The 27,770-nt window shown below is 34.3% G+C and overlaps 1 protein-coding gene across 1 annotated transcript in view; it reads left to right on the plus strand.

Moving 5' to 3' along the window:
- The window catches only part of TRPC1 (transient receptor potential cation channel subfamily C member 1), a 59,988-nt gene that overhangs the window by 283 nt on the left and 31,935 nt on the right, over nucleotides 1-27,770 (plus strand). Inside the window, exons 2-3 of the mRNA XM_077756660.1 lie at nucleotides 6,238-6,339; nucleotides 10,509-10,711. Coding sequence (XP_077612786.1) covers nucleotides 6,238-6,339; nucleotides 10,509-10,711 — 305 coding nt within the window. The remainder of the gene's footprint in view (nucleotides 1-6,237; nucleotides 6,340-10,508; nucleotides 10,712-27,770) is intronic.

Here is a 27,770-nt window from a genome sequence, read left to right on the forward strand (position 1 = left end):
TCGTCCTTCTTTTGTTTTGTTTTTTTTTTCTTTCTTTCATCCTTATTTGGTCTTGAGCCACTAAAAGTTTTAAAAACATACCTCAAAAAGGCCTTTTTATGAAGGTATATTCCGACCTGACTTATTTTTTGTCTCCCAATTTTTACTTTTTCCTCCCTTATGTTTTATAACGTCTGACAGAGGTAAATTATCATGACATATTAAAGATGGCTTTGTTTTTATTACTTATTACTATTTATATTATAGATCTAAAAATAGTACAAATGTTCTGGAAGTGTCAGGGAAACAGATTTTTCTGTGGCCCATGTAATTTACAAACAGAAGAACAAAATGCTTCTGATTCACAATGCAATTTTTAATTTGACTTTAATTTTATCCTGTTAAATTTTATTAATTTTTCCTTTTTGTCTGAAGTTTAGTGTTTGCTTATAACAAAAGGTGAACAGATTTTTTTAACTGGAAAATCTAGACCTTTCTGTTTGTCTTCATACCAGTTCAGGTAGAAAAGCAGGCTTTCATATAAGTCTTGAAAGAATCCAGTCAAGAGATTCTGAAGGAAATATAATAATATTATTTTCCTTTTCTTTTGGGTTTGCTTATGATGGGAACACATGAATTCTTGCACTTTTTTTTTTCTTTCAAATAGCATGATTGTTTGCTCTATTGTAGATTCAAATTAATGAGGCTTTTTATTTTAGTGGCATTAGGAAGCACTCACAGAAAATTTTAAAAATATGTTAATTCTGTGTGCATTTTTATTGTGTGTGTGTGTGTGTATATATATATGCATTACAGTATATGGTACTTTATATGTGCATATTTAGAGTAGAAAAAGAAATTGCCTTCCTAGCAATTTCAGTTATCTAGAACACCACCAAGAACTGCCAGAAAGTAACGAAGAACATCTCTGAGCAGTAGATGCCATGAATTTTTCCATTTATGAAAAAATTAATCAGTGGGGTACTGGAGCTCTCCTTCAACTTTAACAAACTTCTAATACTTAGTCTTCTAATCCATGGAGAATTAGAGAGGCAACAGAAGGGTCATGAGGGCTGCAGTGAGACAAAATGGGGCACAGTACCTATGACTCTCTTTAATAAAGGGGTCAAGAGCATTGCATATGTGATAATCTCTGAAGAAGTTGTATGTTAGGATGGTAATCAATGTTTATAACAATGGCACAGAATAAGTGAGGAAAAGTTAAATTATATTCAGTATCTATTATTTTAGTAGAAAGAAGAATATAGTACTTTTGAAAACAAAATTTCCATCAATATAGTTTAAATTTCAAAGTGAAACACTTAAAGGCATAAGCTTCAGTTACCTAGAAAATAGTTATAAAGAAAAACCTAAATGATTCTGGATAAAAGAAGTATTACAGTATAATAATCATTTTTATCTTTTTATGTACATGATCCTATGTATATAATAATTCTGCAGTATACATGGCTTCTGATCACATTTGAACATCATAGCCAGTGTATATTGCTGTTACATTTTATAGATCAGAAAACTGAGGCTCATAGACTTTAATGAATTGCCCAAAGTTCTAAAGTAAGTGAGGGGAAAGCCAAGATTTGAATCTGATCATCTGACTGCAAATCCCATGCTCTTTCCAGTTCACTGTGTTCTGTCTCAGGTTGTCTCTGTCTTACCTATCAATCAACAGATATCCAAGGCCTTTGGTTGGGTGTGATTGTGGAAATGAGTAAGTAAAACATGAGTTCTGTACTAAAGGATATTAAAACTAATTGGACAATGAAAGTATAGTTGACCCTTGAACAATACAAATTTTAAACTGCATGGGTCCACTTATATGTAGATTTTTTACAGTGTAGTGCTGTAAATGTATTTCCCCTACCTTATGATTTTCTTAATTTCATTCTTTTTTCTAGCTTACTTTATTGTTAGAATACAGTATATAATATACATCACATGCAAAATATATATTAATTGACTATGCTATTGGCAAGACTGGTCCATGCTATTAGTAGTTGAATTTTGAGGGAGTCAAAAGTTATATGCAGGTTTTTGATTATGTGGGGGATGTGCATCCCTACCTAACCCCTGTGTTTTTCAATGGTCAACTGTGCATTTGAATTTCCAGTCAATTAAAAAATGCAGAAGTGTATTTGATAAGTACTGAGTGGTAATAATACTTGACTCTTGTGTATTATTTTGAGGTTAAAAGTCCTTTCATGTATTTTGTCTTATGTTATGCTAGTGGCTCTCACATGGACAATTTTGCTCCCCAGAGGACATTCGATAATACCTGGAGGCATTTTTGGTTTCGCAACTGGTGGATGGACCACTACTGACATGCAGTAGGTGGAGGGTAGAAAGGCTGCTAAACATCCTGCAGTGAACAAGACAGCCTCCACAACAAAAAATTATCTGACCCCAAATGTCAATAACGTCTCTATTGAAAAACCATGTTTTATGCTTAAACTTTTGTGCTTTACAACATATGTTTTGGAAACATAGAAAAAAGAAAATCATTGTGTATCTGCTATCAAGGTTTCATGGAAGAGTGTCAGTTAAGCTCAACCTTCAAACATTAATAATTACCAGTATTTATGTAGTGCCATTGTGTGCCACGAACCTTAAATATATTCACTTCCTTTATCCTCACCACAGCCCTATGAGATAGGTGCTATTATTATTTCTGTATTATAGAGGAGGAAACCAACATACAAAAAGATTAAGTAACTTGCCCAAAGACAGTACAAAAATGGCAGACCTGGAATTTGAACCCAGGTTTTGGCTCCAGAGTCCATGCTTTTACCTACTATTGAAACTACTCTCAAAAATATATAGATAGCTCTGGAATAGGAGATGTGGAGAAGGACGTAAACAAAGGCACATGCAGTGTATATTTTTGAGACAATGGTTAATTTAGCCTTCTGAGGAAAATATTTGGGCTGGATGGTAGTGGGAAATATCTGGAAAAATAAAAACTAATGAAAAGGGTCTGAATGCCAGGCTAAGGAATTTGGGTTTATAGATAGTGGGGTCATTAAATGATTTTTGAGAAAGGATGTGATCTGTCCAGTAGTATTTTAGGAAAACCACTCTAGTGGCTGTGTTCAGTATAGATTAAAAAATGGAAAGTGGGGAAGGCCATAGCTTGGGTGAACAGTTTTTACAGTAATCCAGATATGAAGAGGTTAAAGCCTGAACTAGAATAGTAGCTATAAGAATAGGAGAAAAAAATGGCAGATGTGAAAGATGTTATAAAGGAAGAATTGATAGAACTTACTATTTAAATGTGGAAAGGAGAATTAAAAAAAGGAGTCCAGGATGATTTGGAAATGTTAAACATAGGTGGCTGGGAGAAGGATGAAAGAAAGGAAGTTAAGTCAGGCTTGGGGCAGAGAAATGTGAATTCTGGTTTTAGTCTTACTTATTTGGAGGATTTCAGGCAGTCTTCAATACACAGTTACAGATGAAGATTACATCTCTAGGAAGAGGTCAGGCTGGAGAGAGAAAGCAGTCATGGACATGGGATGGTCACCTGCATCATGAAAGGATGAAATTACAGAGGGGAGAGCAAACGGCTCGTGCTGATCCTTTCTCAGGGAACATCTACACTAATAGAAGGCAGTAGAAGGAAAAGGTTCCATTAAAGGAGTTTGGGATAGTGCAGCATTGTGAACACCAAAGAGTTTTAATGTGTTGCTTAGAAATCAAAGAAACTGAGGGAGTAGAAAAGGCCATTGGACTTTGAAACTTGCATCAGTAGAGTTAGAGAAAATGATATGCATGAATTTGAGAAGTTTGACAAAGTGAGAGGAAGAAGTAAAAGAAAGGATCAAATCAAGTTAGCAAAGAGTGAGGAAGTATTTCATTTTTTGGGAGATGGAAGCTAGGACTGTTATTTCTGTAAGCAGAGGACCAAGTTCCTATAGAAGACAGAAGAACACTAAATAGAATACCAAACTCTATGAGATAGGTACTATTATTCTTTTCATATTGTAGAGGAGGAAACCAACATACAAAAAGATTAAGTAACTTTCCAGCTGTGGAAAGGAAATAAGAAGCTTCTTTGAGCTTAGAGGAAAGAGTATGGGAATTGTTGAAAAGACGTATTCTGAGATGAGAAGGAATATAGCAAGCAACTTCATTAATACATAATAAGTATACGCACTGAATACATTGTAATAAGGGAAGGATGGTCAAATATTTGTGAGAAATTGGGAAACAGAACTAATGAGGACATTTTGTCCTACCGATATTTTGAAAATAATTTAAAACTTTTCCCATTGAGAACTTCCTTTAATTTATCAAGTAAATACCATTTGTGCAGAATAAGTTAATGGTAACTCATTTTTTACATGACTTATTTACACAAATAGCTTTATACCTGAAGCTTATCCTTTTAAGCATTGAAAGATTTAACATGAATCTTTTTTTATTCTTCACAAAATAGTGTATCTGAATATAATTTAACTTTACCATCATAAATGAGAATCATTGAGAACGTAATTGTTTTACATTGCTGTATGTAATCTGAAAATATTAACAGGTTTCTCCTTACATTATATGGCTTCAGACTGCTCTGTATTGATAGTAATTTTGCTATATTGATAGTTTATCTTTTCAGCGGTCAATTTTTAGCAATTTTTTCTTCATTTCTTTCTACTTTCTTAGTTTTAACTTAGATGTCTCCTTATTTAGTAAAAACCTGGAGAATACTTGGGAAAGCCACTTTTCCTTCATTTATAGACAACTCTAAGTCGGTATGGTTGAGGCAATTCCTTCTGGGAAATAATGCCCATGAAGTTAGTTTGTGACAGCTCAATATAGTAATTGGATCCATGGCTATGTTTCAGATACTTGGAGTTGACTGATACTTTGACTTGAAGAGCAGTGCTATTACTATAGTTAGCTTTATAGGTTAAAATTAATCATAAATGTTTAGTAGTAATGAACATATAATTCTTTTTGTTTGCTTCACCTGACCAAGTATGGTAAAAACTGAAGAGAAATGTTTGCAAAGTAGAAGAATAATAATGTAGCTAGATTCAAAGAACAGCCTACAGCCCAGTGAACCCTAAAAGTTTTAAGGAATAAAATAAATTTCTCATTAGAGTGAGGAGTTTTTACTGTGGAAATGTATAGGCAGTTCCTAATGATTGAATGTGGCCCCCAATTCTTCCTTTGGTGTCCTTAGTCCTATTTTTAGATATCCAGATAAAGTCTGTCTTTTAGTCCTATTTTTGACATCTGGAGAAAGTGGATGGAAGCTTTATTCTTTTAAGCTACAAAGAATACTAAGGAGCTAATATAGTTTCATTTTTAAGAGAGAGAATGTTGATAGAGATGGTTGTTAAAGACTATAACAGTTTTTAAAGTGTACAGATTGAAAACAATCAGGTCATTTTTTTAAGATTAAAACATTATTTATCCCCATGTTTCCCTTCTCCCTTTATAGCCTTCCTTAAGACAAAACAAAACAGATTAAAAAAAAAAAAAAAAAGGAAAGAGAAAGAAACCCAGAAACCTGATGTCATAGTTGCCAAGTATCATAAGAGGACTGTGGACTTTGTTGCAGAGTGTTGGAAAGCCCCTGTTTCTCAGCTTCTATTTACTTTTTCTTCCAGTCAGAGTTGGAGTTTCAAAATGAACCATAGTTTGGGATTAAAACTATAAAGTCACTTCTCACTCTTGTCGCTAAGGACATTGGTGGCCTAGTTTTTTTGTGGCTTTTACTTGATAAGACTGCTAATATCAATGTCAAATTTGTACCATTTCAGTCAGACATGTATGGTTTAAAGTTGAGAACAGAGGGCTCCCCTTATCCTCATGGTTGCATTGATGATCATTTTTATTAGACTGAACATACTGTACCAGTAGTAATAGTCTTTGGCAATTTCTTTAATACATCTGGAATATTAAGCTTCTTTTGGTTCAAAGTTCAAAAGTAAAGATCTTGAAAAAATTTTCAACTTTAAATATGGCATGGACCCATTAATAAACCCTTCTCTTTAAGCATTTATTATTTCACCGATTTATGCAGTGAAACAAGGACAGAAACTTGTGTGTGTTGTGGTACACAAAAGTACTGCTAAGGCCAGCAAATGTACTATTTATTTGGACAGTCTAAATTTTTAAATATTTAATATTACTGTATATGATACAGTTTAAATTTGAAGAGTTTTATTTACAAATTAGTAAAAATAAATAGTTTACCTTTTTATCCTCCATTTTCATTTTTAACCTTTTTTTTTTTTAAAGTCCGCAGATGCACTTTTGGTGGCAATCGACTCTGAAGTAGTGGGAGCTGTTGATATACTACTTAATCATCGACCAAAACGATCATCAAGACCAACTATAGTAGTTAGTACTCTTAAATATTTATTAATTTGGATTTTTAAACCAAAATAGATCTCCTGCCCCACTGCCATTTTTTCTTCCCCCAAATTTATTTTGTTCTAAAGAAATAGATTTTTTTTACTCTGTAAATTATTTTAAAGTAAGTAGACACTTGCAAGAATAATTAATATTGCTTTCAAGAGACCTTTTTAAAATTAGTGCTATTTCCATAATTTTGTCAGTGTGGATCAATATTTTTAGTTTTGAACATTCTATAGATTAAGTTGAAAATTCAGATTAGTTTCCAAATGGATTTAAGAATTAAATATATACAGTGAAACCATAAAACTGGAAGAAAATGTAGGTGAATATTTACGTGATTAGGAGTGGAAAGACTTTCTAAACATAAAAGCAAAGGACTAAAATCACAAAAAGCAATGGCACAGCCTTTGGCTATATGGAAGTTAAATTTCTGAAATTCAGACATTGAAAACATTTAGAATGCAGATGGATAACTGGAAAAGATATTTCCTGTATATATCATGAATTAATTATCTTAATAATTGACAAATTGATGCAAAATATCAAGATCAGAAAAGAACATGAAAAAAATCTCAGAAAAGATTAAAACTTACTACCAATAAAATATGAAATACTAATTTTTGCTTATCAAATTAGTGAACATTTTTAAAAATGATGATTGATGGCAAGGGAGTAGTACAGTTGAGAGGATATTTTAGAAAGCAATTTGGCAGAATGTTTCATAAACAAGAAAGATATTCATATTCTTTAGATTAGTGCTTCCTCCTCTAGGAACTGCAGAAATGTGGACAAATATGTTAACTGCGATCTTATTTGTAGCAATGAATAAACCCATATGACACAATGTAAATATCTGCAAATAAAAGATTAGAAATAGTGATAATTACACATATATTAAAATGGTATTTTTAAAAGAATATATAGTAACCTGAACAAATATGACATAGGAAGTGAAAAAAAATGATAATAGTAAACTGGACATATAATATATGGTCCAAAGTTAAAAATATGCACAAATAAGGAACTATGAAATGTAGCAAAATGTTACTTAACAACAGTCATCTCGTTGCTAAATTAAGGTTATTTTTTGTCTTACTCCGTTTATTTATTTTTTATTGCTTTTGTAATTAGGAAGATAGTCACTAATCAAATTCTACTGTAAAAGTGATATATTTGTTATATATCAAAATTTAACAATTATAACCTTCATTATTGGTGAGGAGATAGTAAAACAAGCAGTTTAAATAATTGCTGGTAAACTGACTATACTCAGAAAAATACTGTTTTACGAAAGAATTAGAACTTGGTTGCAGATTATCTGCCATTATCTCAGAGCAATGAGCAACTCTGCTAAATTGCATACTTTATCACATATTAACTGAAATATTTTACTTTCATTTAGATATTACAAAGTTTGTGTAAGCATGACTTTCTCCAGAGGAGTGTACCAACTAGTTTAAGTTGTGGCGAGAGACCCACAGGATCAGAGAAAAAATGGCCAAGAATACAGCCCGTGTCCAAAGGGTCAGAAATATCTAGAATCCTATTCAATTTTCTGTCACCTGTCTGCAGTCATGATTACATTTTGGTATACTTATTCTACTTTCTAGTATTTTAACCCCTTTACTTTCTTGGCAGGGAGTAGGGGTGTAGCTTGCCAGGGTACTGGAGCAGCTGACTGGCATTCTTTTATCAGTATTACTACTTCCAGTCGAATCTTGAGTTGTAAGGCCATGGTAGTCTTCATCTACTCAGTGAAAAACACTTTGTATTTCATTTCTAACAAAAAGGCTTATCCAGCCTTTGCTTAAGTACTTCCAGTGATGGCAAGATCACATTTTAACAACCCTAATACTTCTTGACAGGCAATGTCAAATAGATTTATATATACTTTTTAAAATCATTTCAGTGAATTCATTTTGTATTTTTGGTTTATAAAAATTGTCTTTTGATAAATTTTGACTTTGTAATACAGGTTGGGTGTGTTTTTTTGGTAACATGTAGATGATATAATGAGCAATTAAATTATGAATTTTAATCTTCTAAAAATGTTTTTCATGTTGTTAAGTATGTTTTATAGGAAAAATGAGGACATTTTTCTTTTAAGGAGTTAAATACAATTTTCTTGTCTTTATAAACAGTAATAAGGAGAGAAAGGGCTAAATTTTAAGATTTCTTTCTTATTTTTAAACAAATTCATTAATTTAAAATCTCCAGTAAATAAATGGGAAGTATATAAATAAATATTCATAAAAGAAGAAAAAAGCTAAGTATGTCAAAAATATTAAAATTTTACTAGTAATAATCAAAAGAAAGTAAATTAATATTTCATAGTAGTTTTTTTCCCTTGTATGCCTAGTGCAGCCTAGCTGAAGTGTGAAATGGGTACATTCCTATATTATTGGCAATGTAAAATATGAAAAGAATTTTGATAATATATATTAAAAGCTTCAAAACTGTTCATGGCCTTTAGACCTATTATTCGACTTCAGGGGTTCTGTGGTTAATAAGTCTATCCTAAATTTAAAAAAAACACTGTATTTATAAAGATGTTTGTGATAGTGTTATTTAAATAAACAAAATATCTTGAACATAGATCTATGAATTTTCTTAAATTGCATACTAAATTCTAAATTCACAAATTTTATTTCCCAGAAATTCTGGGCTATAGCTTTTTTGTGCTTCCCCCCCATCCCCTTCAACAGAGAGCAACAGAGAGAGAAGGAGAACAAATGCGGGAGCGACAAAGAGAAAGGGAGAAAGAGAGAATCTCAAGAGAGCTCTGTGCTGTCAACATGGAGCCCAATATGGGTCTCAACCCATGAATTGTGAGATCATGACCTGAAGGGAAACCAAGAGTCAGACAACTGACTGAGTCACTGTGGAACCCCTGGGCTGTAGCTTTATGAGATTATTAAAATGGTCCTTGGACTTCAAAATATTAAAGACCATTGTTTTTAATTATTGATGCCAAATCGCTTATGCCAAAGATGTCCTTAGAAGGAGGTATAATAGAGAAAGGTCTAGAAGAGATACTGTAAAATGTTATTTTGTGTAGGAGGAATATGGGAATGTTTATTCTTTCTGCTTTTCTATATTTTTGGATATTATATAATGTGTGCATATTACTTTTATGATATTAATAAAAATTACCAGAAACTTCTGTGAACTTGATAAGCTTATACAATAGAATTAAGCAGCTCTCTGGAAAACCTGTGTGAAAAACTGAGAAATATTGGGAAGAATATGCAATAGTCATAAAGTAATCAACCATTTTATTTAACCCTGATTCTTTATTTACTAATGTTTCTTTTTACATGTCATGCCATAACCAGGCCCATGAGCCCATGTAGTGAAAGCAGCTCAGGCTACGGTGTAATACAGACCTGAGTTCTGATCTGCGTTTTGCCACTCTGTTATATAGCTTGGGCGCATTAACTTCTCTGAGCCTCAGTTTCTTCATGGGGATTATAATGCTCAATTTTGCAGGCTAACGGGATTAAATGAGGTGATAAATGTAAAGTGCCTAACAGTTTCAGGACTGACTTATTAATAGTGGTTATGATTGTTAGTGTTTTTGTGCCTTTGTAACAGGAAGTAGTATAAGAAATGATTGGGAATATGTAGAGAATTATACAAAATGAAGAGTGCTTCCTATTTACTTATCCCTTTCAGGCAGCTTCACTGCTATCAGTGTGGCAAGATTTCCCATAGAGATGGAAGTTTTAGAATTTTTCTCATGCATTTATACTCTGTCAATTTTTAACATTTCTGTTTTTCCTTTATATTCTTTTTCTAAGATTCTTGTTCTTTATCATTGTCATGCATGTTTCCATAATCTTGTGAAAATTAAACACTTTTTTCTGAAGTATTTCTCTAAGTATCTTCACTTCTTTGTAATAAAAAGAACTCTAGTTGTATGAATGTATCCTATTGAAGATTTTTGACTGTCATGATTATATTGCATTTATTAATTAAAATTGAGTTTTCAGGTTTCAAAAAAAATTTAGTCCTGGTAACATGTTATCATATTTCTTAAAATAATTCTTAAGTTCTTTGTGCATTCTGATTTTTTCATTTCATTTTCAGATAAATATGTTGTTTTGAAGTCATAAATAATAATTTTGGACATTTATATAAATATTTTTCAGAAACTAATGGAGCGAATTCAGAATCCTGAGTATTCAACAACTATGGATGTTGCACCTGTCATTTTAGCTGCTCATCGTAACAACTATGAAATTCTTACAATGCTGTTAAAACAGGATGTATCTCTACCCAAGCCCCATGCAGTTGGCTGTGAATGCACATTGTGTTCTGCAAAAAACAAAAAGGACAGCCTCCGACATTCCAGGTTAGAAGGTTAAGGTTTTGATGAATAGGTGTGTGATACAGTAAGGTATATGTCAGTGAAATTTTTATTGTTTTTCTTTCTATGCAGTTTTTAAGAAATATGGTACTGGAATGCGTTATGGAAGCTAATCTTCTAGTTCTTTGCTTAGTATAAGTTTTACATTTTTAAAAAATGTTTACTAAATGATGAATAATTAGGAAAATCCTTCAAATTATGAATAAGGTTTACCTCTTACTTCTGCTAGTGGGGCTTGAAGACACTATTTCTTTTTTGAAAGCAGAGTTTATTAATCTTAGAGAATTTCTAAATAGTGGAAAGAGTGGAGATACCCCTTCTTATTTATAAGGAAATAAGTATTTTCTGACTAAATATTTAACTTATTATTCCTCTTACTTCCCCTTTCACACAATATTCAAATCTTTTTCTCTTCCCTTTCTCCCCAGGAGAAAATGAACAAGAAAGTATCCCATTTTGGACAGGTTGAGCAAGATCACATACAAGGGCATGTTGTATAAGGTTCTAGGCTAGATTTGAGAATCTAATTTTCAGNTTATACTGTGTATAATATTTACTATGGAAACGTGGTTGGAAGTCCTAAGAAGCCCATTGACAAGCTGTTCTTATAGTATATGAAATTAGCTTTAAAGCTGCAAACTATTCACCCTCACTCCTTCCTTACTTTAGGATTATATCTTTGGTGGATTGACAGATAGTGATAATCCATAAATTGAGAAAGTCTCCTGGGAATCAATTTAATGTTTATTTTCAGAGGTTGCACTGGAAAATATTTCTATTTTCAAGTTCATTTACAGTGAGATCTGTGTTTCTTTTGATAAGATCAGGTTGATAACTATGGCTTTTCATTTAAGTTTTTAGTTTTAAAATGACTGGTCTATAAAATGACCAACAGAAATGGTCTTTAAGACTTCTTCTAGTTTTGAAATCCTTTATTAATATTAAATATAAATATGTCCAGATTGTATGCTTGTTAAATATCTGTGTAGTTGGAGCAGCTGAGGGTAGAGGAGGTGGACCTGGAGAGAACACTCAACCTGGCTTCATCTGAGGTGGGGAAAAGGCTTTGTTCTGAAATCTTTTAGAGAAAGAAAAGAGAAAGACAGACCATAAAACAGACTCTTAACTATAGAGAACAAACTGAGGGTTGCTGGAGAGGAGGTAGGCGGGGTGGGGATGGGTTAAATGGGAGATGGGTATTAAGGAGGATGCTTGCAGTGAGCACTGGGTGTTATATGATCACTAAATTCTACTCCTGAAACTAATATTGCACTATATGTTAACTAACTGGAATTTAAATAAAAACTTGTAACAAAACAAAATAAAATAAAGTAAAATGAAATAAAATTAGGTAATTTAAGTCTTTCATCTTTTATGTTTTTGGGTTTTTAAAAAATTTTTGGTTATAGTGTGTCCTTTGCATTTGCAGACAAAGCTTAGAATGAATTATCAATTTTTACAAAAATACTTGCTTGAATTGCTAGTATATAGAAATAAAGCAGATTTTTTTGTATACTAGTTTTGTATCTTGTCATCTTGCTAAAATCACTTCTTAGTCCTAATAGGGTTTTTTGTTTCTTTGCTGGCTTTTTAGATTCCTAAGGATTTTTTTACATATAAGATTATATCATCTGTAAATAGAGACAGTTTTACTTCTTTTCTACTTTTTAGGCCTTCATTTTTCTTGCATTATTGTACTGGCTAGAACCTCCAGTATCCTGTTAAATGTAGTTAGTAAGAGTGAATATTCTTGCTTTGTTCTGGAGTTTCTATCTGCAAAAGAATTCAGTCCTTTGACATTAAGTATAATGTTAGCTTTAAGCTAACTTAAAGCTTTAAGTATAATGTTAGTAAGTTTTTCATTGATTTTCTTTATCAGAATGAGTAAATTCCTTTATATTTCTAGTTTTTGAGGATTTTTTAAAAATCATGAATTGATTTGGGATTTTTGGCAAATGCTTTTCTTCTATCTATTAAGATGCTCATATGGTATTTGTTCTTTATTCTATTAATATGTTTATTATATTCATTTATGTTTGGATGTCAAATTAACATTGCATTCCTGGGATAAACTCCATGTGGTTGTGTTATATAATCCACCTTAGGTGTTAACGAATTCATTGTGCTAATATGTTAAGTATTTTTGTGTCTATGTTCATGAGGGATAGTATTCTATAGCTTCCTTTTCCTATGATGTGTTTGTCTTGCTTTGATATCGGTATAACACTGATCTCATAAAATAAGTTTTGAATATGTCCACCTCCTCTATTTTCTGACATAATATTGTTTAGAACTGAAATTATTTCTTCCTTACATGTTTGATAGAATTCATCAGTGAAGTCATCTGGGTCTAGATTTCTCCTTGACAGGATGGCTTTAAATTTCTAAGTCAATTTTGTTAATATAGGATTCTTTGGATTTTCTGCTTATTCTTGAATCTGTTTTGCTAATTTGTGATGGGCTATGAATCTGTCCATTTTATCAGTGTTATCTAATTTGTCATAAAGTTGCTCATATTCCTTTAATATTTTCCTTTCTGTAGGATCTTTTTTTATTTTGATATTTGTGTTTTCTCTTTTTATTGGTCATTGTAGCTCAGAGATTGCCCAACTACAGTCTTCAGGTCCTATCCAGCCCACCGACAGTTTTTACAAATAAAGTTTTATTAAGATATAGCCACCCATTCATTAATTTAAAGTCTGTTGCTGCTATCACTATATAACAGTAAGGATGAGTAGTTCTCATAAGCCTAAAATGGTTATTATCAAGCCATTTACAAAGTAAGTTTGCTGATTCCTAATCTACTTAAAGGCTTGTCAGTTTTATTGATCTCTTCCAAGAAACATTAATTTCATTCATCTTCTCTACTGTTTTTCCATTTTTTTATTGCTTCTGCCTGTATTTTTATTATCTCTTTGTATTTATTTTGGGTTTGATTTGCTCTTCTTTTTCTAGCTTCTTAAGTTAAAAATTTAGCTTATTGATTTTAGATTTTACTTTCTTTTTAATATAGGTATGTTCAAGATACTTCCTAATTTATTTTGTGATTTTGTTGATTATTGTTATTATTATTCATTTTTAAGAGAAGTTTTAGGTTTAACATAACTGAGCAAAAAGTACAGAGTTCTACATACTCCCAAATTCACTCTCTCCCCAGCTTCCTGAAGATGAGCATTCCTCACTTGTGTGATATATTTGATACAATAGATGAACAAACATTGACATATAATTATCACCCAGATGATTAGGGTTCACTCTTGGTGTTGTACATTCTAAAGGTTTTGACAAATGTATAAGACATGTACGCACCATTTATAGTTTTATACAAAATAGTTTTAGTACCCTAAAAATCCCCTATATTACACCAGTTTATCCGTCCCTCATCCCAAATCCCTGGCAACCAATGATTTTTTTATTAATTGTCTTAATGGTTTTAACTTGTTTGTAATGTCATATAATTGGAATCATATAGTATGTAGCCTTTTCACATTGGATTCTTTCACTTAGTAATATGTATTTAAGTTTCCTTCATGTGTTATCATGGCTTGACAGTGCATATCTTTTTAATACTGAACAATATTTCATTGTATGAATTTACTGCAGTTTATCCATTCATCTACTGAAAGACATCTTAACTGCTCCCAAATTTTGGCAGTTATGAATAAAGCTGTTAATACACACTCATGTACATGTTTTTGTGTGGACATAAGTTTTCAACTCATTGGATAAATACAAAGAAGTGTGATTGCTGCATCATATGCTAAGAATATGTTTACTTTTATAAGAAACTGCCAAGCTATCTTCCAAAGTACCTCCATCATTCAGCATTCTTATTGTCAGTGAATGAGAGTTGCTCCACATCCTCACTAGCATTTGATATTGTTAGGGTTTGGATTATAGCCTTTCTAATTGGTATGTAATGGTATCTCATTGTTGCTTTAATTGCAGTTCCAGTGATATATGATGTTGTACAACTCTTTATTTGCTTATTTGTCATCTGTGTATCTTCTTTTGTGAGAGGTCTGTTCAAGTCTCTTGCTTATTTTTTAATTGTGTTCTTTTCTTATTGTTCAGTCTTAAGTGTTCTTTGTGTACTTTATATACAGAGTCCTTTATCAGATATGTTTTTTGCAAATATTTCTTGTGGCCTGTGGCTTGTCTTTTCATTTTTGATTCATGGTCTATTTATTTGTTTATTTACCTATCTTATTTATATATTTAAATGTTTATTTGAGAGAGAAACAGAGAGCTAGCACATGCAAGTGGGGGAGGAACAGAGAAAGAAGAGAGAGAGAGAGAGAACCCCAAAAAGGCTTCTTTCTGTCAGTGCAGAGCCCCACATGGGGCTTGATCTCAAAAACCCATGAGATTATGACTTGAGCCAAAATCAAGAGTAAGACACTTAATGACTGAGCCATTCACCTCCCCCCGCCCAGGTAATTTTATTTTATTTTTATTTTTTAAATTATAGTTTATTGTCAAGTTGGTTTCCATATCACACCCAGTGCTCATCACAAGTGCCATCCTCCATGCCCATCACTCATTTTCCCCTCTCTCCCACCCCCATCAACCCTCAGTTTGTTCTCAGTTTTTAAAAGTCTCATATGGTTTGCTTCCCTCCCTCTCCTTAACTATATTTCCCCTTCCCCTCCACTATGGTCCTCTGTTAAGTTTCTCCTATTCGACATATGAGTGAAAACATATGGTATCTGTCTTACTGTGTCTGACTTATTTTACTTATCATAACACCCTCGAGTTCCATCCATGTTACTACAAATGGCCAGATTTCATTCTTTCTCATTGCCATGTAGTATTCCATTGTATAGATGAACCACATCTTCTTGGTCCATTCGTCAGTTGATGGACATTTACGCACTTTCTGTGATTTAGCTATTGTTGAAAGTGCTGCTGTGAACATTGGGGTACATGTGCCCCTATGCATCAGCCTCCTGTATCCCTTGGGTAAATTCCTAGGAGTGATAATTCTGGGTCATAGAGGAGTTCTATTTTTAATTTTTTGAGGAACCTCCACACTTTTCTCCAGAGGGGCTATATCAGTTTACGTTCCCACCAGCAGTGTAAGAGGGTGCCCGTTTTTCCACATCCTCGCCAGCATCTAGAGTCTCCTGATTTGCTCATTTTAGCCCCTCTGACTGGCGTGAGGTGGTATCTCAGTGTGGTTTTGATTTGTATTTCCCTGATAAGGAGAGATGCTGAGCATCGTTTCACGCGTCTGTTGGCCATCTGGATGTCCTCTTTGGAGAAGTGTCTGTTCATGTCTTCTGCCCATTTCTTCACTGGATTATTTGTTTTTTTGGGTGTGGAGCTTGGTGAATTCCTTATAGATTTTGAATACTAGCCCTTTATCTGATATGTCATTGCAGTTATCTTCTCCCATACCGTCGGTTGCCTATTAGTTTCGTTGATTGTTTCTTTTGCCGTGTAGGAGCTTTTTATCTTGTTGAGGTCCCAGTAGTTCATTTTGCTTTTGATTCCCTTACCTCTGGAGGTGTGTCGAGTAAGAAATTTCTGCAGTTGAGGTCGAGGAGGTTGTTTTCTGCTTTCTCCTCTAGGGTTTTGATGGTTTCCTGTCTCACATTCAGGTTCTTCTTCCATTTTGAGTTTATTTTTGTGTATGGTGTAAGAAAATGATCTAGTTTCATTCTTCTGCGTGTTGCTGTCCAGTTCTCCCAGCACCATCTGTTAAAGAGGCTGTCTTTTTTCCATTGGATTCTCTTTCCCATTTTGTCAAAGATTAATTGGCCAGACATTTGTGGATCCAATTCTGAGTCCTCTATTCTATTCCATTGGTCTATATGTCTGTTTTTATGCCAATATCATACCGTCTTGATGATGACAGCTTTGTAGTAGAGGCTAAAGTCTGGGATGGTGATGCCTCCCGTTTTGGTTTTCTTCTTCAATATTACTTTGGCTATTTGGGGTCTTTTGTGGTTCCATACAAATTTTAGGATAGTTTGTTCTAGTTTTGAGAAGAATGCTGGTGCAATTTTGATTGGGATTGCATTGAATGTGTAGATTGCTTTGGGTAGTAATCACATTTTAACTATATTTATTCTTCCAATCCATGAGCATGTAATGTTTTCCCATTTGTTTGTGTCTTCCTCATAAGTTTTCTATAGTTTTCAGCATACAGATCTTTTACATCTTTTGGTGCTATTGTGAATGGGATCAGTTTCTTGATTTTTCTTTTTGCTTCATTATTGGTGTATAAAAATGCAACCAATTTCTGTATGTTGATTTTGTACCATGCAACTTTGGTGAATTCATGGATCAGTTCCAGCAGACTTTTGGTGGAGTCTGTCGGGTTTTCCATGTAGAGAATCATGTCGTCTGCAAAAAGTGAAAGTTTGACATTACTTTGCCAATTCTGATGCCTTTTATTTCCTTTTGTTGTCTGATTGAGGATGCCAGGACTTCCAACACTATGTTAAACAACAGTGGTGAGAGTGGATAACTCTGTTTTGTTCCTGACCTCAGGGGGAAAGCTTTCAGTTTTTCCCCCAGTGAGGGTGATATTAACTATGGGCTTTTCTTAAATGGCTTTTATGGCGTTTCGGTAAGTTCCTTCTATTTTGACTTTCTCGAGGGTCTTTATTGAGAAAGGATACTGTATTTTTTTGTCAAATTCTTTTTCTGCATCTAATGACAGGATCATATGGTTCTTTTCTTTTGTTAATGTGATATATCACTTTGATTGATTTGCGAATATTGAACCAGCCCTGCAACCCAGGAATGAATCCCATTTGGTCATGGTGGATAATTTTTTTATATGCTGTTGAATTTGATTTGCTAATATCTTGTTGAGGATTTTTGCATCCATATTCATCAGGGATATTGTCCTGTAGTTCTCTTTTTTTATTGGGTCTCTGTCTGGCTTGGAAATCAAAGTGATGCTAGCTTTGTAGAATGAGTTTGGAAGTTTTCCTTCCACTTCTATTTTTTGGAACAGCTTGAAAAGAATGGGTATTAACTCTGATTCAAATGTCTGGTAGAATTCCTCAGGGAAGCTTGGCTCTTATTTGTTGGGAGATTTTTGATAACTGATTCAATTTCTTCACTAGTTATGTGTCTGTTCAGATTTTCTATCTCTTCCTGTTTGAGTTTTGGTAGTGTGTGAGTGTTTAGGAATTTGTCCATTTCTTCTAGGTTGTCCAGTTTGTTGGCATATAATTTTTCGTAGTGCTCCCTTATAATTGCTTGTATTTCTGAGGGCTTTGTCATAATAAATCCATTTTCATTCATGATTTTGTCTGTTTGGGTGCCTTCTCTTTTCTGAGAGGCCTGGCTAGAGGTTTATCAATTTTATTTTTTCAAAAAACCAACTCTTGGTTTCACTGATCTGTTCAACTGTTTTTTGGATTCTATATTGTTTATTTCTGCCCTGATCTTTATTATTTCTCTTCTTCTGCTGGATTATGAGGTGTTCTTGCTGCTCTGTTTCTAATTCCCTTGGGCGCACTGTTAAATTTTGTATTTGTGCTTTTCCTACTTTCTTGAGATAGGCATTGATTGCAATGTATTTTCCTCTTAGGCCTGTTTTTGCTGCATCCCAAAGAGTTTGGATTGTTGTATTTTCATTTTCATTTGTCTCCACATATTTTTAAATTTCTTCTCCAATTGCCTGGTTGACCCATTCATTCTTTAGTAGGGCATTCTTTAACCTCCATGCTTTTGTAGGTTTTCCAGACTTTTTCATGTGGTTGGTTTCAAGTTTCATAGCATTGTGATTTGAAAACATGCATGATATGATCTCAATTCTTATATATTTATTGAGGGCTGCTTTGAGTCCCAGTATGTGATCTGTCTTAGAGAATGTACCATGTGCACAAGAAGAAAGTGAATACCATAGCTTCAGGAAGTAGAGTTCTAAATATATCTGTCAAGTCCATGTGGTCCAATGTGTCATTCAGGTCCATTGTTTCATTAGTGATTTCTGTCTAGTTGATCTATCCATTACTGTAAGTGGAGTATTAAAAGTCCCCTGCTATTAGCACATTCTTATCAATAGGACTGCTTATGTTTGTGATTAATTGTTTTATGTATTTGAGTTTATCCAAATTCAGTGTGTAGACATTTTTAATTGTTAGTTCTTCCTTATGGATAGACCCTGTAATTATTATGTAATACCCTTCTTCATCTCTTGTTACTGCTTTTACTTTAAAGTCCAGTTTGTCTGATACAAGTATGGCTACTCCAGCTTTCTTTTGACTTCCAGTAGCATGATAGATATTTCTCCAACTCCTCACTTTCAATCCGAAGGTATCCTTAGGTCTAAAATCCGTTTCTTGTAGACAGCAAATAGATGGATTTTGTTTTTTTTATCCATTCTGCTACCCTAGGTCTTTTGATTGGGGCATTGAGTCCATTTACATTCAGGGTTATTATTGAAAACTATGGGTTTGGAGTCATTGCATTCTCTGTAGGATTCATGCTTGTAGTGGTGTCTCTGGTACTTTGTGTTCCTTGCAACATTTCCCTCGTAGAGTGCCTCCTAGGATTTCTGGTACAGGTGGTTTAGTGGTGATGAATTCCTTCAGTTTTTGTTTGTTTGGGAAAATCTTTATCTCCCCTTCTATTCTGAATGACAGGCTTGCTTGATAAAGGATTCTTGGCTCCATATTCTTCCTGTTCGTCACATTGAAGATTTCCTGCGATTCCTTTCTGGCCTGCCAAGTTTCAGTACGTCTTTTTACTACCCTTATGTGTCTACCTTTGTATGTTAGGAGCTGATTATCCCTAGCTGCTTTCAGAATCCTCTCTTTGTCCTTATATTTTGCCAGTTTCACTATGATATGTCATGCAGAAGATCGATTCTAGTTACATCTGAAGGGAGTTCTCTGTGCCTCTTGGGTTTCAATGTCTGTTTCCTTCTCCGGGTTAGGGAAATTCTTGGCTATGGTTTTTTCAAGTGTTCCTTCAGCCCCTTTTTTTTCTCTCTTCTTCTTCTGGAATTCCTATGATACGGATATTGTTCCGTTTGCATTATTCAGTTCTTGAAATCTCCTTTTGTACTCCTGAATCAATTTATCTCTCTTTTTCTTGGCTTCCTCTTTTTCTATAATTGTATTTTCTAAATCACTATTTTCCTCTCTGCTTCTTCACTTCATGCAGTGGCCGCTTCCATTTTATTATACACTTCATTTATAGCATTTTTTAATTCATAACTATTTTTAAGACTCATAGTCTTTGTAGCAATAGCATCTCTGCTGTCTTTTATGCCCTTTTCAAGCCCAGTGATTAATTTTATGACTCTTGTTCTAAATTATTGTTCAGTTATGTTGCTTATATCTGTTTTGAGCAATTCTTTAGCTATCACTTCTTCCTGGAATTTTTTTTGAGGAGAGTTCTTCCCTTTCATCATTTTGGCTCGCTTTCTGTCTCTTGTAAATTTTAAAGGCTTGTTATGCACTCTGCACTTGCAAGTACTGCTGTATTAAAGGAGGCTGATAGACTTTCCAGGCTCTGGCCATTCAGAAAGTGTTCTTTTAAGGGCGTCCCTTGGTCTCTGTTGTTGTGGTGACTTTGGTTATTTTATTTCCCTACTCGTGCTGATATTTTGGACCCTCCATCATGTGCGTTTTGATTTGTTACTTGAGGTAGCCCTGGAAAGGAAAACAGATGAACAGGGAACAAAAACACGCAAAAGTACAAACAAATCAAACAAACAAGAAACCTGACAAAAATAATAATTAAAAAATCCAAAGACACAGGACAGTCTAAAAGCATAAAACCAGAAATCCCAGCTACAAATAGAGAGTAAGGTGGAGGCAATGCTGATGGAAGAGCATGTACAAAGAGAGAAATGACAGGGCTCGGGAGAAAGAGAAAATGAACATTGACCAGGCAGGAGACTAAAAGGCTTAATCCAGAGAGAGAAAAAGGAGAATACGGCAGGAGGCAAAGAGAAAGAAACGAAGATAATATTGCCCAGAGAAACTATATAGTCTGATTATTCCAGAGAGAGAGAGAGAAAGGAAGGTAAAGAAGGAGGTGTAGAATGTGTATCAGGAGGGTGGATTAAATATGTCTGTTTAATCAAACCTATAAGCAGAATAACCAGCCCAGAGGAGGGGAGAGATAAGAATGAGTAAAAGGAGAATATATCTGAATAAGGAGAATTCATCTAGAGTTAATCACGGCAATGAAGCAGCGCTAGTCTTGGGGGAGAGGGCTGCTTCCAGCAGCTCTCCAGCACAGATGGGCGTGGTTTGGTGTAGGCGGGTCCCACTTCCACTGTGAGTCCCTGGGGTTGATCTCTGAGGCCCCACCTTGGTGGTTATGGGGAGAAAAATGGCGACCTCCCCAGTCCCTTCTCAAAAAAGGTGTTCCAAATCACTCCTTTAGATTGCCCAGGGCACAGCCAAGGTGGGCTGTCTCTTATGCCTCAAGCCCAGCCACGTTCCCAGCTCTCACTCTGTGCGCATTAATGATCCCAGCCAAAATGTAATCCCGCCAACTAGGCACTTCACAGTAGGAGATTGGTTTCTCCTGATGCCAAGTGGGCCCCTGGGACACTACCTGACCTGGAGGAAACTTCTTTTGTTCCCAGGGCACAAGGGATAGGACAGGATCCTTCTCTATCCCAGTCTGAGGTTTTTCTTTTGTCCAGTTACAGTCCTACACTTCCCCAGCTGCTATTTCTCTTTCCTTTGTCTCTCTGCAGAAGGGGCTCCCTCCCCACCATGCCTCTGTGTCCCTGCCTGTTTTTATCTCTACTAGTTTGCACTCACACACCTATGAGGCTGTCCTAATAGACTCCATCTCCTTTTCTCCCAGACTCTTGGGGTTCAGACTCCTTTGGCTTCAGCCCTTCTTTGAGAGATGTGGGCAGGAAGTACAGATCCCCCTATTTCTCCACCATCTTGGCCCCTCCCTCCTTTTCCCAGGTTATTTTAAAGTGTGCTGTCATCCTTTCACATATCTGATGATTTCCCAGATTTCCTTCTACTGGTGACTTCCAATTTAATTTCTAATGTAATTAATTGATTGGAGAATATACTGTATTTAAAAACTTTTTTTAATGTTTATTTTTGAGAGAGAGAGAGAGAGAGACAGAGCATGAGCAGGGAAGGGGTAGACAGAAAGAGGGGGATGCAGAATCTGAAGCAGGCTCCAGGCTTTGAGCTGTCCGCACAGAGCCTGACACGGGACTCACACTAGAAACTGTGAGATCATGACCTGCGCCGAAGTCGGACGCTTAACCGACTGAGCCACCCAGGCACCCCTACTGTAATTTGTAAATAACTTTATTGAAATAAAATTCATACATTATAAAAGTCACCTTTTTATAATATTTACAGAGTTGTACATTGACCATCATTATTTAATTCTAGAATATCATCACTTCAAGAGGAAACATTTTACTCATTAGCAGTCACTCTCCCAGCCCTTGGAAACCACTAAATTTACTTTCCGTTGTTGTGGGTCTGCCTATTTTGTCTATTTCATATAAATGAGATCTTTGAAGTTGACCATCTTATTGGTCATTCGCTTATCTTCTTTGGAGATGTCTGTTCAAATCATTTTCCCAGTTCTTGATTGGTTATCTACCTTTTTATTGCTGAATTGTAAGAGTTTTTTTTATGTATTCTAAATAGAAGTCCCTCATCAGATGCATGATTTGTGAATCTTTTTTCACACTCTGTCAGTATATTTTTACTTTTTGGATGGTGCACTTTGTAGCATGGAAGTCTTAAATTTGGTGGAGTCCAGTTGATCTGATTTTTGGAATTCTAACTAAGAAACCATTGCTTAATTTGGAGAATGTACTTTTTATGAGTTTTTTTTTTTTTTTTTTTTTAATGTTTGAAGACTAGTTCTATGGCCTATCATAGAGTCTGACAGAGAATATTCTAGGTACTTTTGAAATAATGCATATTTGGCTGCTTTGGTGTAAGCATTCAGTGAATTTCAGTCTGAACATATATTCTTTCATAGTGTTTGAGTCTTCCTTATCCCTACTGGTTTTCTATCCATTTATTCTATCAATTTCTGGGAGAGGAATATTAATCTCAGAATGTATCAGAATATATAATTTATCCTTGTCAGGTGCAGTGTTCTGTGGATGTCTAGTTGGTTAATGGCTTTGTTTAATTTTTCTCTTTCTTTGTTGATCTTTTGTCTAGTTGTTCTATCCATTATTGAAAGTGGAGTTTTAAAGCCCCTAATTGTTATTGTTCAGTTGTCTATTTCATTTCTATTTTTTCTTCATAATTTTTGTGCTCTTTTGTTACAAGTATATAAATGTTATATCTTCTTCTGTTCTATTGTTACAAGATACAAATGTTATATCTTCTTGATGGGTTCACCTTTTATTATTATAAAATGTGTTATCACTAGTAATAGTTTTTTGTTTGTTTTAAACTCTAATATTAGTATAGCTACTCCAGCTTTCCTGTGGTTGCTATTTGCATGATATATCTTTTTCCAGACTTTTACTTTCAAACTATTTGTATCTTTGAATCTAAAGAAAACATATAGTTAAATTATGCTTTTTTTTTAGTCTAGTCTGACAACTTCTACCTTTTAATTGGATTGTTTAAACCATTCACATTTCATGTTATTAACATAGTTGTATCACATATGTCATTTTCCTTTTTGCTTTTTGTATATCTCCTTTTTTGTTTTCTATGTGTCTTAATATCTTTCTTGTTCCTCTATTCCTTCATTAGTGCTTTCTTTTACATTGAGTGTATATTTTCTTTTTTTTTATGTTTAATTAAATTTTACTTGTTTGTGTTAGAGTGAGAAAGAGAGTGGAAGAGAGACAGAGAGGTAGAGAGAGTATCCCAAGCAGGCTCTGTGCTGTCAGTACTGAGCCCAACATGGGGTTCAGCCTCACGAACCGTGAGATCATGACGTCAGCTGATATCAGGAGTCGGATACTCAATTGACTGAGCCACCTATTTGCCACAAATGTATATTTTCTAATGTGGTATTTTAATATTATTAATTATTTATTGTATGTTTTCAGGTCTTTAAATTTTTACTGGTTGCCCCAGGGCTAATCATATGCATCTTATCAGAATCAGCTTCAGATTTATACTAGATTAATTCTAATATATGGAATAGTATATACTAATGTAATATAATATAATATAATAGTCTCACAAACCCATGAGATCATGACCTGAGCCAAAACCAAGAGTAGGACACTTAATCGACTGAGCCACCCAGCCCCCTCCCCAGGTTATTTTAAAGTGTGCTGTTGTACTTTGACCTATTTGGGGATTTAATCCAATATATATAGTGTCTCTTTTTTATTCCTTTAATGATATTATTGTTATACATATTTCATTTATTAATGTTACAAACCCAACAATATATTGTTATTATTTTACTATCATCATTTCCTTAGCCTATTACAGCTGTAGTCCTGTCCACTTATTTTGTGCTGTTATTGGTGAATACATTACACCTGTATTACATTTCTCTGTGTTATTATAAGTCAAACCTTACGTTGTTTACATATTTTTAATATAATTGCTCTTTTAAATCCGTTAACAAAGAAAAATCTGCATTTATAGTGTCTTTTATAATTATATAATTACTTTTACTGGTGCTATTTGTTCATGGGGACTTGAATTATGATCTGAGATCACTTGCTTTTAGCTTGAGTAGCTTCCTTTAGTATTTCTAGTAAGGCAGGTCTGCTAGGAACATATATAATCAATTTTTGTTTTTCAAGGTAAGTTCTTATTTTGCCTTTACTTTTAAATAATAATTTTGATGTTTAAAATATTTTTGTTTGATAGCTTTTTTCTTTGAGTGCTTTGAATACTGTATCTCTCTATTGTTTCTACTGAGAAGTCTGCTGTTAGCCTTCTTGGGGTTGCTTTGTAAATGCCTCACCATTTTCCTCTTGTTTTCAAGATATTCTCCTTGCCTTTGACTTTCAGCCTATTTATCATGATATTTCTATTTGTGAGTCTCTTTGCATACGTTCTTGGCATTTGTTGAGTTTCTTGGATGTGCAAGTTATTGATTTTCAGTACTTGGTAAATTTGATAAGTTGTTAGCTGTTATTTTTTCAAAAAAATTTTTCTTCTTTTGTCCTGGTGTACCTATTATGTTGTTGTACTTAATAGTATTATATATCTCTGTGAATTTCTGTTCATTTTTCTTCATTTTTTTCTCTTTGCTCTTTGGCTCACATAATCTCTATTGACATATCTTCAAGTTTTGTAGTTCTTTCTGTTGCACTCTGCATTATTTTGCTTAGGACTGTCATAAGACACTACAGTGGGTGACTTAAACAATAGAAATTTATTGTCTTACAGTTCTGGAGCCTATGAATCCAAAATCAAGTATTGGTTGGGTTGGTTTATTCTGAGTGCTGTGAAGGAGGGAACTGTTCCAGGACTCTGTCATTGGCTTGTAGATGGCCGTATTTATGTTCAGAGGGTATTCTCATGGCATGTGTACCTGTCTCCACAATACCTACCACATTTTTATAAAAACATAAATTATATTGGGTTTAGGCCCACCTTAATGTATCATTGTTATTTGATTACCTTTGTAAAGACCCTGTTTTCAAATAAGGTGACATTTTGAGGTACTGGTGGATAGACTTCAACATATGAATTCTAAGAGTACACAACTCAACCTATTACAATACATTCTAATGAATTGTAAATTCATTTATTGTACGTTTCCATTCCATAATTTCCATTTTGTCCTTTTTCATAATTTTTGTCTCTTTATTGATAGTCTCTGTTTGATGCAACATTGTCATTATGCCCTCTTTTACTTCTTTAATCATACTTCCTTTAGTTTTGTGAATATATTTATAATGGCTGCTTTGAAATCTTTTTCTGTTAAATATGACTTCTCGTCACCGAAAGGCAGTTTCTTTTTTTTTTCTTTTTTAATTTTTCTTTTTTTAATGTTTTATTTATTTCCAGGAGAGAGAGTGTGAGCAGGGGAGGGTCAGAGAGAGAGGGAGTNCTCCTTGGGTATGAGACATGTTTTCTTAATTCTTTTCATGTCTCTTAATTTTTTTACTGGAAACTAGACATTTTAGATAATATATTGTAGCAACTCTGTTACTGTTACTTGTTTTTGTTTTCTTAGCCACTGGCTGGGTTATTTTAAAGAAGTCTATTTTCCCCCTCTGATGTTGCTGTTTAGTGAGGGACAGCTTGACTTTGTCTTGCACATGTAGTATTTCTTTGTTTGAAATCTGGACAGTCTAATATATATTGTAGCAAGTCTCAATATTCTTTTACTTTTCTAAGGTTTTTTAAAAATTATTTTTCTGGTCTGCAGAATCTGTCGCCCTGTGATGTACAATCATTGATCTCCGTGTTTAGCTTATTTTGGGGTTCTTATTTTTTTTTTTTAGCTTTGATTCTTTTTTTTTTTAATATTTGTTTTTTGGGAGAGCACAGCAGGGGAGGGGCGAGAAGAGAGGGGGGACAGAAGATGTGAAGCAGGCTCTGCACTTGACAGGCTGACAGCGAGCCCAATGTGAGGCTCGAACTCCCAAACTGCGAGATCATGATTTGAGCTGAAATCAGACACTCAACCTACTGAACCACCCAGTTGTCCCTTAGGTTTGATTCTTAAGGGTCATTTTAGGGTCTCTGTAGGTGAGCCACTAATTTGGTAGAGGTTATGTTAATATACTTTGGGCCTATAAGAGTTCTACTGTCTCCTGATGTATCTGTGGGTCAGTTGGGGAATGCAGTCAAAGTTGCAGCCCTTTTTTAATAGTTCTTGTCTTTTCATTTTACCAAACTGTCTGATGTTCTTCAGTATGCCTGATACTTTAGTCTGCCAGAGATCTCTGACCTTCTATGAATCATTTTATGGCTTTTCTCGCTTCCAAGATCTCGCTGTTAAATTTCTGGTTTGTCTGCCATTTGCTTCTATTCACACTCCAAGCTTGGTCTTATAAAACTGCAGGTTTTCCTTGTTCATCTCCTCCAAGTCTAACCCTTTCAGCCATCAGAGCTGTAGGTTTTTTTCCTCCCATCGAATTGATTTTCTCCCTTTAAATACAAAAGTACAGGTTTACCATCTTTAGTCTGGAAAACTGCAGTTCTCCTTGACTGAACTGGGGGGCAGAGGTGATGGAGGTAGCCTCAGGCAAGAAGACCACAGATTCGAACCATTCTTGCCTGAAGCTCTAGTACTTTTTCAGTAATTGATTCTCAATAGATAATTTCCAGTGCCTTGAAATGGTTGATTTTTTAAATTACAGTTGACTCTTGAACCAATGTGGGAGGTAGGGGCACCAACCCTCTGTGTAGCAAAAGATTCCATGTAGAACTTTTGACTCTGCAGAAACTTAACTACTAATTAACCTACTGTTGACTAGAAGCCTTACCAAAAGAAGAGTCAATTAACACATGTCTTGTATGTTATATGTATTATGTATTGTATTCTCATAATAAAGTAAGCTAGAGAAAAGAATGTTATTAAGAAAATCATAAATAAGACAAAATACATTTATAGTACATTACTATATCAGAAAAACCCACAGGGGCGACTGGGTGGCCCAGTTGATTAAGTGTCCAACTCTTGGTTTCTGCTCAGGTCATGTTCTTGCAGTTTTGTGGGTTCGAGCCGGCTCTGTACTGGCAGCATGGAGCCTGCTTGAAATTCTGTCTCCTGTCTGTACACCTCCCCCATTTGCTCTGTCTCTTTCAAAATGAATAAACTTAAAAAAAAATTTTTTTAAACCCACATAAAAGTGAATCCACAGAGTTCAAACCCATGTTGTTCAAGGGACAATGGTAATTGTATCCATTTGTATACATATTTTTTTGTGTAGTGGAATTACTGACCTCTTCACACCACCATTACTTTGATAGTATTTTGAATACCAAAAGTGATAGATTTTATAAAGTTAGGCAGCCCCATTACTTGTCAGATTCCATGTAAGTACTTACTTCATTATTACTCTAGCACAATTGGTTGCCACCATTATTAGCAGTCACTCTTGCTGCACATTTTGTCATTAATCCTTAATATACTTTGAGACATGATAATGTTAATACAGAAGTCATTTTTTAGACAT

This window comes from Crocuta crocuta, unplaced genomic scaffold (genome assembly GCF_008692635.1).
Source record: "Crocuta crocuta isolate KB4526 unplaced genomic scaffold, BGI_CrCroc_1.0 scaffold337, whole genome shotgun sequence".
NCBI classification, from domain to species: Eukaryota; Metazoa; Chordata; class Mammalia; order Carnivora; family Hyaenidae; genus Crocuta; species Crocuta crocuta.